Below are 18,759 nucleotides of genomic sequence, written 5' to 3'. Positions count from 1 at the left end.
ATATGCAATCTAGTACGTACATAAACTCGTAAATAAGAATGATAGCAAACAAGTCCAAAACGATATATCGTAGCAAATCATATTGAGCTAGTTAATTAGAATTTCACATGCACATATGAGATCATGTGAAATATTATATGTACAAATCCTGCAGGTATGCCTTTTATTTTATGTTATATCTACTTCATACTTCCTTTACATCTCAGATATCTTTGATTTATGTATAAAATGACTTATTCTGTATTTGATTGAGCATGTGCATATGTACATAGCATTACCTTATAACATACGGGCCTACACATTATCCTAATTGGTGTTTAGCTTAGTGAAATTAATAGATAATAACATGTCTTTGGGCTTTAATTTACACGTATAGTATCAAACAAATATGTGCACTGAAATGAGCTATTTAAAAGTTATGTACTAAATTGCACTCATCTCGCAATTTTGTACACAGGTAGCGCAATTTACTAGCTCGATAAAAATTATATGTCAAACTTGTTGAGTACTACTGGGATATATATTTTTTTGATAATTTTTGTCATTTTGGCCAACAATAAGGCCTTCAAAGTATATCTTTTGAATGACTTTCTATTATAATATATAATAAAATAAATAAATGATTGATTCTATATTTGTTCTGTTGTTTTTGAACTAAATGCTTTAAATGTTATTGGTAGTCAAATTTTAAAATTTCAATGTCAACTTTAACCAAAATGATAGGGACTATGGAACCCACAAAATGATAGGGAGTACTAAGTACTCGTTATCCATGTACGTACCCAGAATGTTTCCTTGTTACTTCTTTTTCCATGCCAACTCTGAAAGGAAAAGGACAGATTTCATTTTTCTATAAACAATATCTCCGGTACAATTTAGCCATTCCAGTTCAAAGTTAGAGCATTTCCATGCATGCATATATGCGAGTTGCACTTCAATGACCATATGGTTGAATTTTCACCGGAGAGAATCAGAAGAGACAGTAGGTCAAGTGGGTCCGGATCAGGTGAAGTTAATACTGTGTCTACAACTTATACAGTTGATGCTATCAGCCTTGGATGGAGATTGGGTGAATAAATTCGACGCGAGAACTATTCATAATACTGTAGTATCACGCTGTAGCATATTTTCCTTTAGGTAGTTTACTATAGCGATGATTGTGAGCCGTTGATCATCAAAATGGACGACTAAAGCTGCATGCAGTCGTCGGCTGTGACTACAACTGATCCCAATCCAGGTTAAGTACGTATATAGTTACTTGTACGCATATCATATCGTGACTCCTGAATTAACCAAAAAGCCGGCCGACCTGATAGATTTGAATCAACTAATAAGTTGGAGGTTGACCTGTAGAAAAAAAATTACGTGGAATTAGTGATGAACATAGTTGTCAATATATATTGGTCTGTGTGACCGCTGATCTACGGTTGATTGATGAATTGTGAGCTAGCATCTATATGATCAATGGAGAAAACAAAAACGTGAACAACATGAGATACACGATAATTTTATCGTCATTTGAGAAAGGAACTGTGATATATATATTACCATGTTCTCTAGCTCCGTACTATTTTTTTTAAAAAAAGAATATGCATGGTAGATGCTCTTAAGTACTGTAAAATTTCTCGTCTGCATTATTTTCTTCAAAAGACCGAGGAGGTGGACGCTTGTTTTTTTTTATCAGCGCGATTTGTTTAGATAAACTATGTATGATAACACATTAATTTGCACTTTACAATCTGTAATTGAGGATAGATAAGTTACATATGTGGAAGCTTAAACAAGCGATTTAGCTAACTACAATAACATATCTCTACTATCTATAAAATTAATGTCATTCTCTCTTCTCTCATAAAGCCATATCACCTCAATTATTTTTAGCGTTAGGATGACACATCAAGGGTGTAAATTAAGCTACATCATCTTAATTATTTTTAGTCTTAGGATGATACATCAAGGGTGTAAATTGCATTTCTTCACATCACCTTAATTGTTTTCAGCCTTTAAATAATTCATCAAGAGTGTAAACTGCATCTCTTCCCCCAAAGACACACCATACAAGTACAGCACAACCACTTATAACCTACAAATAATTGATAGGCATAGAAATATATAAACACATGAAAAAAATCATAATAGTATAAATTGCATCTCTTCCCCCAAAAGACACATCATACAACACAACCATTTATAATTTATGGATAATTGATAAGGCACAAAAATATATAAACACATGAAAAAAATCATATAATAGGTAAGAATTTTTTTAATTCATATCTAATACATTATCACTCAGTTCTCCCGCACCAATACGCGATGTATCCATCTACTTTGCAATTATAATCGGTGACCTCGAGTTGTTTGCATGTCAAATAAAGCATTTAATTTCATTGCCATGGCTGAGAAAGAGAAATGTTGTTGGAATGGAACAGGGATTTTCAATGTATATATGTAATGGGTATGTGTCTCATAACCAAAACCATCAAACATGCATAAAAAATGGGCAATGTTATGGTACCTTTTACTTGCAACGGTATTAGTATAGTAAATTTTTATCTAACTATGTATTTTTATAAGTATATTAAATATTTTTATTCTAAACTTTGGTACTATATATTTATGAATTTATCAATTTTAAATGATATATGACACACAATTTTATCACAGAGTTATATATTTTAGTTCTAACTTTACCCTTATAGAATATTTTACTACATTAGTAGCGGTGTAGTATAACAAACTCAGATCCGTTGGATCCAAAGTAACGAATGACTCTCTATCATTCATGGGTATCTTAAAAAAATTCTAAAAGTTATATTAAAAAATTACTATACAAAACTATTCTATGGGTTATATAAAATGAGAGGGCTTAATTGTCCGATTTCGTAGGATAATATGCTAAAATGTACCTTTAGACCATCTCCAACCATACCCAGTATCTGTCCTCCAAAAGGTGTTTTTGAAAAATTAGTCTAAAAATAAATCTTCAATGGTGTCCAATACCTACTCCTAATTCTATTTTGCTCCTAAAATGACAAAAAAATGCTATATTTGAAGGTTTTTTCTTGTGTTTTCAATCGCTTCAACCGATAAAAATAAGACTGTTGGACTTAACATCGATTTAGACGAAGAATTATTTTAAAACAGCTCGTAATATAATAATTTTGGAACTTGATTTTTGACACACTCTCTCTCTATCTTAGAGATGCTCCTGGCTGTATTCATCCAAGTGGATATGTGAAGGCTGAGTTCAAATCATTGTTTTCCAAAATGAGACAGACTTTCATTCCAAGTTTGGATTTACATGAACATTTTTTTTTTCAACTCAGAAAGTCAGAATTGGCTCATTCTCAACAAGAACTTGGTAACGATGAACTCACTCTTTGTTTTCTAAGTCAACTGGAACTAATGTGCATGTCAAACTTCGTTTGCTGTGTTGAGCTCTTCTTCGGCCGTACCTGCAATTTGCTGAACAAAATAGGAGCGCCGACAGTTGACCGGCCGAAATATGTATAGTTCATTTGTCAACGAAGGAAAAACTATACCGAGAATTTAAAACGCGTGTCAAAGGTCAACGTTTCATAGTTTGAGGAAAAAAATTGTTTTTCAAGGCATCCACAGAGGATAGAGTTTTTATTTTCGGTTTTGGGACAAGCCAAATTTATGTAATTCCAGCAGCTAATGTTGATGATTAAATTAACTCTATACTTGTTGGATTATTAGTACCGTTTCAAATTTAAATTCTGGAACTTAATTTGAGAGTTGACTTCAAGGTTTTTTTCTATGGAAATGCTAGAGGATAGGAAACCTAACTAATTACTCTCTATGCTTAATAGTATTTAAATTTCTGCATGTTTGACATCCCTTTGTCCCGATATATTTTGGAAAAACATAGACATAACGTTCTCATATCTTTATATTTTGGAATGGTTGCAGCTAGTAGTTTTCAAGCAGAAGATGGCATATCCTATTTGCAAGGACGGATTATCAAAATTTATATTGAATAATTCTCCTTGCAAAATTGGGACTACCATTTACCAATATATATCCTATATGTATGTTTTCTTTCTATTTTGCTAATGCCATATTATAGTTTTAGCAGTTTTATTTAATCCAGCTTCTACATCGTGGGGGTATTTGGCCAAGCTTGTGCGAAGGATATCATCTTCTACGACCTCTGGGTTCTAGAATACATAATAGATATACTGCAAGGAAAAAATTGTAGCCCCATGGCCCCCCATCACACAGGTACTAAGAGACAAAAATTCACAATAAAAAATATTGACCTCCTAAATAATCAGAAATTTATTGAGGCTGAGTTCTTTTACTCATGTTTAGCTTTACGTGCATATTTCCTGAACTGCTAAATAAGTTGTTTTTTTTTTGCAAAATTTTCTACATAGAAGTTTATCATTTCACTTTTCTAAGCAATTTTTTTTACTTTGCAATAGTTAATTCTATCATTTATATCATTAAATAGCTATAAAAAACCAATAATCTGTTTTACACTACATCAATAAAAGAACATAGCCATGTGTTATCTAAAAGACACACCAAGTACTCTCCATATAAAGTATTACTGTGAAATACTTTCCTAACAAGCGTAAGAATTTTACGGGGCCGGCATTGAGACAAACGGAGCTAGTTATCAAACATTTTAATAGCTATTTAATAGTGTGAATGATGAAGGATGAAAGATTAATTAATTCTTTTATAACTATTTAATACTAACTCCGTTTCATAATCTAAGATATTAGACTGTTTTGGTTGCAACGCTTAACCATTCGTCTCATTCAAAAATTTAGTACAAATATAAAAATGGCAAGTCATGTTTAAAGTTCTTTTGATAATAAAGTAAATCACAAGAAAAATAAATAATATTTCTATATTTTTAAATAAGACAAATGGTCAAACATTTAAAGCAAAAAAGTCAAACATTTTATATTATGAAACGGAGAGAGTAGTAGAAATGGTGAAATTAACTACTATAAAACTGAACATCTACATTACAAAAGGTGAGATGATAAACTTCTATAAGCATTTTTTAAAAAAAAACACTATTTAATGGTTCGGAAAGTATGCATGTGAAAATCGAGGAAAAAAAACTAAGTATAATATAGTGTAATGAATGCAGCCTTAGGTGATATTTTATTTATTTATTTCAAAAAGTATTGTGCACTACTTTCATATCTCTTCAATAGTAAAATCACTCAACAAATCAGTCCATCATTTCAAAATATAAGTTGCAAACTACCACTAACACAATAAGCTCATATTAAGGCATGTATAACAATGAGATAACAGTCATCAATACGCACCCATGTCAGATTAATCATCCAACGTAACATCATTAACTCAACAAAAACTTGGGTCTTCATAATTTTGTTCATCTACTGCTTGGGTACATGCTCCTAGGATACATAAATCATGTCTTATAGAAAACTTATGCATCGGTTTACATGTAACAAATACAAAATATAAAAACAATGATGTATTAATTATGGTATATACAACCAAATAGGCAACTTATTATGTAGCTTATCTGTTAGCTACCTGTATATATCAAATAAACAATAGTTGTCTAGATTATTATAAATGCCCTTCGAGCTAACATGTACAATAGTAGGTTAATTAGCTTCAGTATTTTTCTCATCTCTCTTTCGTGTTAGTGGGAGGGAATACGGTCAGAGATTTGCTAGCTGCAATTAAAAGAGATACAGAAGTATATATGGATGTATGCACTTAGCCACCACAGAGTTTGTAGAATAATTAAAGTGCTGGAGTACTAATCAAGTAGAAAGCGTACAGAGATTAGGCGCACGGCACTAATCAACACACGCAGATGATTGTATTTTGACCGCTGGCCGAGACTGTACTGTATTTGTACCATATGCACATTACTATATATACACTGGGATCGATTCAAGAAAAGGCAGCTCTGACTTTCTCATCAGAGGCTGCAAAAATTAAACGGAGAGCTATATATATTAACTGTCTTTTGATTTCAGAGATTCAGCCAGCCCGGCCAGTTTAATTAGTCCTAAACGTGGCCATTAGTTTCAATGGGATCCAGAATTACAAGGAAATTAGGGCAGGCAGGTGATCGAAGGACGGACTGGGTGTAAAGCAGTGAACCATTAACCTGACTCTGAATGGATGAGATGCATGGACTTGTTCTCTGTTAATTAATAGAACTGGTCTCAGATTGTAACTGCTTTCAAGCTGCGTCCTTCTATTCTTCCATGCATTTTGACCGTTTTAGCTGGCGTTTTTACCCGACCTGCTACTGCTACTAGAACTTGTGCCCTTTTTGGAAATTTATTATTAGTAGGAGTATTGATTTGGTCTTTTCTCTCTAATCATATTTTACTGTACAATAGCTCTCAGCAAATTAATTAATTGATTTCAACTTGTAGGAGGCTTCTTGGTTGCCAAAATATTTAACCCAAAAAAAGAAGACTTGGTATAGCTTCCACAACAATTTGTTAGAACTGTTCAAAGTTATTTTTTCCCCATACAATATGCACCTGTGGAATACCAGTGAAGACAGCCTCCTTTTACTGCTGCTGATGGTCCAAGTCTGGCAGGGGAGTGACAGCATGTATTGCTTTTGCCAAACCAGTAATTGAATATTAAGAGGCATAAATATTCGTATTTGAAGCATAAACATATACTCCATAGACATTAATTACTGGTGTAGTCAAATTAGATCTGACCTGCTGTTTCTGCCAGTACAAGTTGTATTTTTGGGAATTCATTACTATTGATTCGCTCCTGTCTCTAATCATGTTCTGCTAATAACTTATCTCCAGCAAATAATCAAAACATCAGTATGAAAAAATTACTGGTTTGGCAAATATATGGTTTAAGTATATCAATATATTAATTTTCACTGCATGCGTATATGCAAATGCAACTCGAGGGAAACAATGTCTTGAAGAGACCTACAAGAATAAATTGCATAACAGAGCTATCTTTTAAGTTGAACGTGCTAGCTATCTGGCTAAGCTAGTTAAAGGCTTAAAGCAAGTCATCAAACACACCGTAACAATATACTTATCTCACTAAACTTCTTTAAGCAGGGCACTCTATCTCATCCAAGGAAAATAGACGCATAACAGGGACACCGAATTTTTACGTAAAAACCCTTGCAAAACAAAACATGGACGCTGACCAACAAAAACCGCCATGAGAAAATAAATATAATAACGGACCGTCACGCCCTTCTCATACAGCTTATAGGAGATACATAGAAATGAAATATAAGAGTCGACTATAAGTCTTATTAGAAAATTCTGATCCTAATAGAAAACTAGAAGCCATGTTAGTAAACTAATATCATAATCCAAATACATTGTATATTGTAGTACGAATCATATCTCTAACAACTTAAATGTCAATCTTATAAATGTGGCCAACGGCATGTACTTTTTCTAGAGCTTGGCTATGACGCTTTATCATTAGTATTCTACTATCATTACTACAGTCGGTAAAAAAAATCTCGACCATTGATTTAATGTTCTACTACAAATAGAAAAAGTATTCTCTTACCAATAGTTTATATGGTAATATAAATACATTCAACCTATTAAATAAAAAACTAAACTATCTATATTGGTTCTACTGTCAGCTGAGACACAGTAGAAAACCTATTTTTATACTATACCACGATGGTATGTTGCAAATATCTAATAATTATAATAATCTGTGGCAATAAAGCTAGGCCTAAGACAGCTTAGGCATGGCCCAAACAACAGCAATGTTTGTACCACCACTACATATATATATTAAACAAATTATCAAAAACAACATATATACGTGGTCTCAGGCAGCTTAGGCCATGGCCCAAAACATATATTAATTATCAAAAACAACGTTAATTAACAACCTTATAAATAGATATGATCACTGGGTTCATTTGTGTGACACTCTTGTACCCTCACGACCCACGTGTTCATGCCCATGATGCTAACCCTCATGGCATAAAGCATGCATATTGTAATCATCTAATTATATATATATACGAATGTTGACCATGATGTTCAACTAGCTAGTTTGGGAGATTGGTGCAGTGACATCTTCAAACCAACCTTGGCAAGTTGAGAGTGGCCCATGCTTTCAATTAATTACTGAGCCATTAATTATTTTATCACATTGATCTAAATAGCGGTTTTGATCCAATTGTTGGAATTAATTATATTTACTCTAGTAGCCCATATTTATTTACTCTAAAATTTTAATGTTAATATAGGTCTTGAAAATAGAACTTTCGTGCTAAATGCTCAGCGTAATTGATTTGTTTAGGCTTAAAAAATTACTGGTTCCGCCACCGCAAGTCATTCTCGAATATATACATGTGCTCGTGTGTGAGTGTAGGTATGTGTATATGCGTGTGTGTATATATACACGCAAATATATCATAGAACATAAGTTCACCTACTCAAACAATCTCTACTATCCATCCATCCATCATCCATATACTTATATACGTACATATACTTAGATACATGCATACGTACATATATCCATGATTATATATATATATATATATATGTGTGTGTATGTATATGTATATGCATATGTATGTGTATGTGTGTGTGGGTGTGTGGGATATAATTAAGTTTCTGGTACATGTGCATATATAGAGGGGACCGGCTGATATTGATGAAATATATATTGATACATTTATACATGCTCCACAAGTCATAAATTGGAGTGGTAGTGGTAAATTTGTATTCACAGTTTGTTGCTTACACGGTGTATTAAATCTGAGTTTAGTTGGCTTAGATTTTGTATATCTTGGTCGGATAAGGCCTGAGGTATATTCAATTCTTGTGCACGCGGAAGTGCAGTGTTCTTTTTTTTTTTGATGAAATATCAAATATAATAGTGTAAACGACAAAATATCAAAGATTATTTAATTTTCTATAGCTATTTAATAGTGTAAACGACAAAATTATGTACTATAAAATTTAAAATTTACTGCAGAGGTAACTTAATGAACTTGTATATAAATGATTTTCTTACTGCACCACGTTTAGCAGTTCGGGAATTATACGAGCAAAAGCCGATAAATAATCTGGCTCAAAATAGCACAGCCATGATGTTGGCACATGCATACTTAATAAGAAACAAGAGCTAGGTCAACATAGAAACAATTAGTACACACGTACATCCTAAACTATTTGAAGAGATCGACACACGTATACACGATAAGAGGTACGTGTTGAATTTGGGAGAAGAAGAAGGAATGAACACCACAACACGAGATCCTTGTGATCTTCATGCCAACCCCAGCCGGCCAATTTTTTTTCCCCATCCTGAAAATGTTTGCTCCGAACATATCGAAATTCAGAATCGAATTGAATTAATCGATCCCTGCCAGTACTTAACAGCTAATAGTAATTCGCACGCGTACAACTGTAGTGATATGGTCGTTCGTGTATGAACAAGTCCTTGGAATGTTTTGAACCTGGAAAAATTAAGAAAATGCACATTCGTAGCTTTTAACGCCTTTAATGCATCAGCATGCATTCATAATAGACGACTCGGTAAAATAATGTGATGATCATTTCCATCCATCATCTCCAGTTAATTAAGGATACGTACAACGCATGTTTTTAAGTTGTCTGTATGTTACGAAATTTATAAAAAAAACCCGTCACATCTAACGGATGACCACAATGTCTCTTTGCGAAGAGACGGTAGTGGTGCGTGCTCCAATGCCAAACAGACGCCGCTAGCACTGCTGTACGCCACGTCTCGTCTATTCATTAGCACCATTGATTACCTTGATTTATGTGTCAAATGATAAATTAAATGTTTTGCTGACAAACAAATAGATAAGTCATTGTACAAGCTGTCTATTTAGTTGTCTGTGTATGTCAAATAGACAACAGCTATCTACACTGTTATATGCATCTCCATACACTTATGCATGCATGATGGAACAAGAAGAAGAAGAACAAGAAAGTGCATTCTGGAATTCAATTAATTATTTTGGAAAGAAGGAGAAGCAATTGTGTGTGTGTATGTATTGTTGACCAGCTATAGCTAGCTAGGCTGCATTAAATCAAAACAGCTACACCCTTCTTCCTCCCCATTTCCTGTTGTTTTCTTCCTGACTCTTCTTCTCCATCTTCATCATCACTTTGCTGCCACTGTGTTGGTGTTGTTGTACATTTCCACATCAATGGTGCTATATATACCGGTGCCCATGCAAGTATGCAACCTACCTACCTAGTTGCCTTGCCTTCCTTCTCAACCCAAGTGTTGATCCTAATCGCCATTGATACATATATGAGCTTGGATTAATCAGCTCATTCTCTTTAATTTTCCATTGCCATTAATTGGTTGAGCTCATTAAGCTCCAAGTTAAGATCTTCCATTCGTTGCTAATCACATAGATAGATTGATAGATAGAGAGAGGAGAATGCCGTCTATGCAAGTGCAAGAAGCTGCGGCCGTGGATCACGCGGTGAGCAGCATGATGAGCCTGCTCGGGGCCATGTCGTCGGAGAAGAAGGGCTCGGCTGCGGTGGCGGCGGAGAAGAGGGTGGAGTGGCTCCGGTCGCAGCTCATCGGGAAGGACGTGGAGTTCGACACGCCGTTCGGCCGCCGCGTCCTCACCTACGCCGACCAGACGGCGTCCGGCCGGAGCCTCCGCTACATCGAGGAGTACCTCGTCAAGGAGGTCCTCCCGTTCTACGGTGAGCTACTGGGCAGAGCTAGCCATGGCGGATTGATCGCTCGAGAGTGGCACGTACGTTAAGGTTGGTGGCTGACGCGTGGTGGTGGTTGGGTGTAGGGAACACGCACACGGAGGACAGCCACGTCGGTAGCAAGACGACGAGGCTGGTGCACAAGGCGGCGAGGTACGTGAAGCGCTGCATGGGCGCCGGCGCCGGCGACGCGCTGCTGTTCTGCGGGTCCGGCACGACGGCGGCGATCAAGCGGCTGCAGGAGGCGATGGGCGTGTCCGTGCCGTCGGCGTCGCTGCGGGGGCGGCTGGCGCCGCAGCTCCGGCAGGAGGAGCGGTGGGTGGTGTTCGTCGGGCCGTACGAGCACCACTCCAACCTGCTGTCGTGGCGGCAGAGCCTCGCCGAGGTCGTCGAGATCGGCGTCGACGACGAGGGCCTCCTCGACGTCGCCGCGCTCCGCCGCGCGCTCGCCTCACCCGAGTACGCCGACCGCCCCATGCTGGGCTCCTTCTCGGCGTGCAGCAACGTCACCGGCGTCGTCACCGACACCCGCGAGCTCGCCCGCGTCCTCCACCAGCACGGCGCCTTCGCCTGCTTCGACTTCGCCGCGAGGTGAGCATCCCATCGAGATCGACGACACACCATGCGTCGTACTAAGCATTAATCACTAACAATAATAATTACCCTCTCCGTTTCACAGCGTAAGACTTTTTAGCATTGTCTAAATTTATATAAATATCAATTATATACATTCATCAATTGATAAATTTAGGTAAGATTAGAGAAGTCATACAATATGAAACGGGGTAGTAATTATAATCTAATCCTTTTAGATAGATTTTGGGCTACCCTTAGCAACTTTACACAATCGCTTTCATGCAACCATTCATGGGGTATGGCATCAGTGGATTTGAGTTGACAATCTCAAAACATTAAGAAAAAGTCCAGATTAGGCACAATGTTTTCGTATCTAGGGTGATAATAAACCAGGGTTTCTCTGAAACGCATGAATTTTACATGAATTAGTTCAATTACGTAAAGTTTTCTTTAAAATTCAGTGTTTCAAAGAGGACATGTAGTCCTGAAATTCAGTGTTCTCTTTTTCTCAAAAGGAATTTCTAAGATATGCTTTTTTTAAGGTGGTCCTGAAATCTTTGCAAATCACCTCGCATTATTATTTTTTAAATAAAAAACAAGTAGTCCCTATCAAACATTCTGCCGTTGATATGTCCAACGTACATATCAATTCCTGGTAAACTATGAAAGGCAAGTTATTTTGAAGGACACCATGTTATATTCAAGATGTTTATTTTATTTTCTTCTGAGGAAGATTTTTTGAGATCTTCATGTGCTCTATATTATAAGATGTTTTGATTCAACATAGATATATCCATGGACCAGTATATATATTTTTTATATATGTTTATATTTATTGACATTCATGTGAATCTATGTAACACTAGAAGATCTTATAATATGAAAATATGGTAATACTTATTTTAGGTGGTCCTAAAATCTGTCCATATCACCTCACAGTTTTTCTCAGAAAAAAGGGACGTCCCTATCCAACATTCTGCCATCGATATATATGTCCAAAGTACATATTTCTGTTGTTGATAGAACATGCCCAACATTACATTAGTTGTGTATATGAAAAATAATACCACTAAAGCTCTGAGAATACTCACTTAATGTTATAAATTTACTACAATATCCTAACTTGAAACAAAATAAAAGAAAATGCCAATTAATATAGCATGAATAGTAAAATACAACAAATATATGTGTTATTGTCAACTTTTTTTCTAAAAACAAACAAAACTTTATAAAATGAACACCTATCCTTCTTGTTGTTTTCATAGTTAGGAGTTAAACAGTGTGATCTAATTAATGAACAACAGAATGTCTTCATTCAATTTGCCTGACAGTACCACACAGCTAGCTCGTAGTTTTTTTTCTACACCTTGCATTAAATATGACAGCAATACATCTGCCTATATCTATCTAATCCAAACATTTGCAAGTATATGATCTCATGCATGATGATTGACTTATGCGAAGTGTATGTCTAGGCAAACTAAGGTATAAAATGAAGTTAATATCTTTGTTTGCGCGTTGAACCAAAAAGAAGAAAGACCTAGGGCCATATTCTAAAACTTGGGGAGGAATGAGGAAATTAACCTGCCAAAAGTCTAGTGAATTAGCTCATTGTGACAACGAAATTATTTTGACTTTGACAAGACATGAACAGCCTGAATGTTTCATTTTTCCAAATTTATACAATATTGTACGTGCGTCATTTGCCTATAGCTTGAAGTTATTTCCACTTTTATTTTGACGTGGACTGTTGGGTTAACTTAACTTACTGGTCTTCATTTTGAATCTGTATAACCATATATGATCAGAATTGTTCAACCTGGTCAGTAGTCAACTTCATACTTGAAATTCACTAGATATGGTCAGAACTGTTAAGTCTAGTCAGCTAGTATTATACTTCTTCACTTGTACATTTATGAAACAATACCTACATTTTAACTCATGACATGCATTTTTGCAGTGGCCCTTACGTGAAGATTGACATGAAGTCCGGAGAAGTTGATGGCTATGATGCAGTTTTCTTGAGTCCCCATAAATTTGTTGGTGGCCCAGGGACACCAGGGATCCTTCTGATGAACAAATCATTGTACCGACTCAATTCGCAACCACCCTCAACATGTGGAGGTGGAACTGTGGCCTACGTTAATGGCTTCAATGAAGAGGTTAGCATATATATATATATATATATATATATATATATATATATATATATACACACACACACACACACACACACACACACACACACACACACAAAGAAAATACAAGTATTTTTGTGGTGCCAAAGCATGGTCATTTAATAAACACTAATGAACAAATGTATACGTGATGTGCAGGATACCCTATACTATGATGACATCGAGGAAAGAGAAGATGCTGGCACGCCACCGATAGTGCAAAAGATCCGTGCGTCCCTAGCATTCTGGGTCAAGGAATACATTGGATATGATACAATGGAACTACATGAGCGAGTGTACTCTGAAATGGCGATGAAAAGGCTCGTCGGTAATCCGAATGTAAGGGTGCTAGGAAACACAAGTGTTGATCGTCTTCCAATCTTCTCCTTCCTCATCTACCCTCCGGTAGAAGATTCACTTTTCCTTAGGGTTGAGCCTGGTAGCTATAGTTCATTGGGAAACAAGACATACAAGAGGCTACCGCTCCATGGGAGATTTGTGACGAAGCTTCTTAATGATCTTTTCGGCATCCAAGCAAGGGGAGGGTGTGCTTGCGCAGGTCCTTATGGACACATTTTGCTTGATGTTGACAATGAACTCTCTCTTCGCATCCGTTCTGCTATTCTTGAGGTATATATGACTATATTTCTTAGTACTAGTTAAATACCCGTGCTTTGCTACAGATTTTATGATATGTTATTAAAATTTTTTATATGAAATAGTCACCTTAATTTGAAATCTATATTTAACTGGTTTTTAATATCAAGAAATTTGAGGGCTTAATTGTAAAATTATAGTGAGGGTTAGGGTGGTGACAGATTCACTGCCACCACCACTACTCCTTTTTACAGGAGTATTGAAATTTAAACTTACTAGTATCCATGATGCTAATTAATCTATGGCCTATGGTCAAATTATTCCAGGGTTACAGTGGACTGAAGCCAGGATGGACCAGGTTGAGTTTTGCTTACTACCTCTCAAAGGAGGAGTTTAAATTCATCCTCTCTGCCATTGAGTTCATAGCAGCATATGGTCACCGATTTCTCCCGCTCTACAAATTTGACTGGATCACCGGCAACTGGACATTCCGTGAGCAGGCAATCAAATACCATGTTTTGAAGGAGGAACTTGCGACAAGTGTGAAATTTGCAGAAAATATCAAGTCAGAGGTTGCAAATAAGCTGGACAAGAAGCCTGAGCCCAATCATATGAAATTTGAAACCTATTTGGAGGTTGCGAAAAAAATCGCGCTATCGCTGCCAAACATCAGCCAACAGATTGTCAGCATCCCAAAAGGAGTAGACCCTGACATGGTCCTTTTTCATATATAGTGAATTTCAGAAATCGTGATTAGGCTACAGCTTTGTAGAAAATTGCATTCATTGTATGGTAATATATGTGAATAGTGGTAGCCGACTACACAGTTAGGAGAAATGTGATGTAAATTTTCGAAGAACTAAATAAATGTGCCGAAAAATGGTACCAAGTTATATCAATTGTACTTCTGATTTCCATATCAGAAACAGTTCGGCCCATATGATATCCTTTTCGTTTTTGTTTTTCTTTTTCGTTTTTGTTTTTGAGAAGAAACAGTTATTTTACGACGGCAATTACAGAAGAAAAATATTCCAGCAATTTAAGAGACAAACAAAATGTGTGCATGCATGACAACTAAATTGATTGCAATCATATAAGAGTGACTTGACTAATCGTCCTGAACTGGCTGATTTCACTATCTCTATTCTGAATCTGAACCAGAAAAGTCAAAATATACAGGCTTGAAACGATTGCGACACCTGATTTTCATTCCATGTTTCTCACTAGTATGATAGAGCTAATTGATCGGGGGTTTTTTCGATTATAAAGAGATGATTTTGCATATATTTTTTTTAACTTCTTTCCACAATAATATAGATCAGTATCACATCGTGCATATATATATACTTGATTTCAGAATCATCCAGAACTTTCTGGAGAGTTTCATGGGAAATCAGAAAGATGATCGAACTATTCATATAATTATTAGATATATAATTAAGCTAGCTTTCACTGGTAGTATAATTAAGCAAATAATCAAATAAAAAACATGTTCAGTAGTTGTTCATGACATATAAATGATTTAGCAAAGCAAGCTAGGTAGGTTTCAAATACGATAATTAAGGTAACCAGCTGGATTAATGTAGCTACAGGAGGAGAGCACTTTCAACTAAATGCTCGAGAGATATACAGCATGTGTGGTAATTAATATGTCATCTCTGATGTGATTGCAATTTTGCAATGAACATTCGTACGGTGTCCCTTAAATTTTCTTTTATTCCTGTACTTGCAGGTTTCACTGTCTCTCTTGTTGTTTCACAATCTGAACCACGAATAGTTTATATATAGTTTGTCAAAGCCTCAAAGGTATGAAATTAAAAGATCGCGATCAATTAATCTCTCATCTGTTTCAAGGTCAGTAAGACAAACTAAGATTTTTTTTTTTGCAACATTATTTCAGGCCATATATATGTACTGCAGATATGTGATGACGTGTAGTTTGATTTGAATGCTAAAATAGTTGCAAGCTAGTCAAATAATTGGTTTGTTTTAAATAGTTTTTCAGTACAGTGATTCTCATGGCCACATGGGTGTTACGGTGTATCATGATGCCATGTGTGATGCTTCTTACTTGCAAGGCACACTATCTTGATGTGCAGTTGAATTGAAAATTTGAGATCATTCTAGCAACTGACAAAATTTTCAGGCTAACCTAACTACCGAAAATCTTAGTTTCCGAGAGATTAAGCAACTGGAAAATTGGGTGAAGACAAACGCATAATAAGAATGGTGCAAGCGTATGATCTGATGATAGGCTGTGCTGTTTTTTACTATTATTTATTTGCTTTTATGTGTATTTTTCTCGAACTACTGAAATTGTTTATTTTTTAATTAAAAATTTTTATGTATAAGTTTATCTTCTCATCTGAAAGAGTGAATTTTAAATTCTATAGTGGTTAATTTTACCGTTTACATTATTATAAAACAATATGATAATTTTTGTCTTTCATCGACCAAAGAAACATAATCGATCGTATTCATTTTTTTCAACATTTGAATAGAATTCATGCTAACTTATTAATATTGTATGCATGCAATGGCATGTCATGTAGAAATACAGCTTCCTCATTTATAACTTACGACCTAAAACTTTGAAATGACGCCTAACGATATTATCATGCACATGCAGAGAAACGTTGTACCGCCTGCGATTTCAGCACGTGTATGTTATCGGTTTTTCCAAAGTCAACGGAAGCTTTTACCATCCTAGCCCAATAATATCAAGAACCCCTATTGGAAATTGAGGTCGTCTAGCTTAAAGCTTAATTATAAGCCACACATAAAATGAAAAGACCGTCGAGCGTAAGGGTCTGTAGCTGAGTGGTTACAAGAGCCTTAATTAGTAGCACTTGAGATTCTGATTTCGACTCCTAACTCGTTGGGGCAAATTTTCTAGAATTTGTATCCGTCGACGGAGCCCGTTAGGGTTTGCGTGCGTCGTGAACATAATGTGTTTAAAAAAATAAAAAGAGACCATCGCGAGATGGTTAATTAAATATTAGCTATTTAAATTTAAAATAAATGATTTTGCTTATTGTTTGACGGATACTTTTATATAAAAGAGTATTATTAAAAACACCACCGTTTCAATAATTTAAACAAAACGTGTTCATCGTAAACAAGAAAGTAATTTCCTCTAATAAACAAAAAGGAAGACTGTCTAATTATATGTTCATACAAAGCTTAATTAAGTGGACGCTCATGAAGTCAAGGATTAAGATCACCTCGCCAGTGCTGCTCTCACAGGAGAAAAAACAGAGAAAAGGCTGTTACAACTAACTTAACTAATCGTTCCTAATTTTGCAGACGATCGAATGAAAGAAATATGATTTTTTTTTTCTGGAAGTACGCGTACGTACGTGCGTCGACAGTCGTCGTAGACGACTGGACGGACTGACCTAGCTAGCTACACATATACGTAGTATATACTATGTGACAGTGAAGTATATATATACATATACATGCATATATATATACGCATGTGACGCGTGTCCACGTCGCTAATTTACATGCATATATATATATACGCGTGTGACGCGTGTCCACGTCGCTGAAATTAGCGAGAGAAAAATGCTACTCACTCCGTTTCACAATATAAGACTTTTTAGTCTGATCTAAATTCATATAAATGCTAATAATATATATATATATATATAAACTATATACATTCATCAATGGATGAATTTAGGCTAAGGTTATAAAGTCTTACAATATGAAACGGAGGTAATATATACGTAGATTACGTTGTTTAAGTACACATATATAGAAGGTAATTAATTAGCATGAATGCGACCCACGAGACTACACGTGGCATGCATGTTCAGAATTAATGAGTTATGCCAACTGGTGGTCCACCTTCGTATCAGCCAAAAATTTATACTCCCTCCGTTCTAACATTGTCTAGACATTTGATTGATCAATTAATATATATATGATTTGTCTGTGCGTTTATATTACTGGTATAAATATAAATTCAGGTGCTAGCTACGCATTGCTCGAAAGATCTATATAATGGAGTAGTTAAGAGTTAATAATTAAGAATAAATTCTATATGACAGTTAAATTTATTTTTACAAGGTTTCTAACAGATCATTATCTTCAAGAAAAAAAGGGAAATTCGAAATCCAAATACCCCCTATAAATAACCGTGTGTTTCTTTCGTTTAAATTTCTCACGTCATGTGGGTCTCCGGCGCATCCTCTCTATGTAGTATATGAAGTAAAGATTAATTTTCTCATTAATGCATTTCATCTTGTCTCTTTACTCGAGTTGAAATATAGATCATTTCCTTCTCTAAATTCTCTTAGTAGTATAATTGTAAGTATTTTTTGGTCTTACCTAGATTTATTTATGTGCTAATGAATCTAGACACATAAAAAACATATATATATTGATATATGGATGAATCTAGATAAACTCAGAGAGTCTTATAATATGGAATAGATGGAGTAGTTGATTTATACTTTGGCGAGGTGATATGGGTTCCTATCGTCCCATCAAGCTAGAAGTCTAGGATGAAAGAAATCGAAAGAAACAATGAGGAATCAATAGAACACGATGTAGGGGTTAGAAAAGAAATTGACATGTAGAGAGGTTTGTGTACGAAATAGAGTTATAGGGATAGAGCATAAACAATAATGACATATAAAGGTTAATTGCATTTTACCTTGAAAAACATGAAGATTTGG

General features: G+C 35.5%; 1 protein-coding gene across 1 annotated transcript; it reads left to right on the top strand.

The window, feature by feature from the left end:
- Nucleotides 1-10,432: 10,432 nt before the first annotated feature.
- Nucleotides 10,433-14,978, top strand: LOC102720930 (probable cysteine desulfurase). Its single transcript, XM_006663813.3, has 5 exons — nucleotides 10,433-10,709; nucleotides 10,808-11,312; nucleotides 13,258-13,459; nucleotides 13,634-14,104; nucleotides 14,398-14,978. The coding sequence occupies exons 1-5, from the start codon at nucleotides 10,433-10,435 to the stop codon at nucleotides 14,803-14,805; spliced, it is 1,863 nt and encodes a 620-aa protein (XP_006663876.3). The 3' UTR covers nucleotides 14,806-14,978.
- Nucleotides 14,979-18,759: the final 3,781 nt, after the last annotated feature.

The sequence above is a fragment of the Oryza brachyantha genome, chromosome 12 (assembly GCF_000231095.2).
Source record: "Oryza brachyantha chromosome 12, ObraRS2, whole genome shotgun sequence".
Classification (NCBI taxonomy): domain Eukaryota; kingdom Viridiplantae; phylum Streptophyta; class Magnoliopsida; order Poales; family Poaceae; genus Oryza; species Oryza brachyantha.
This window is presented reverse-complemented; position numbering and strand designations above follow the sequence as displayed.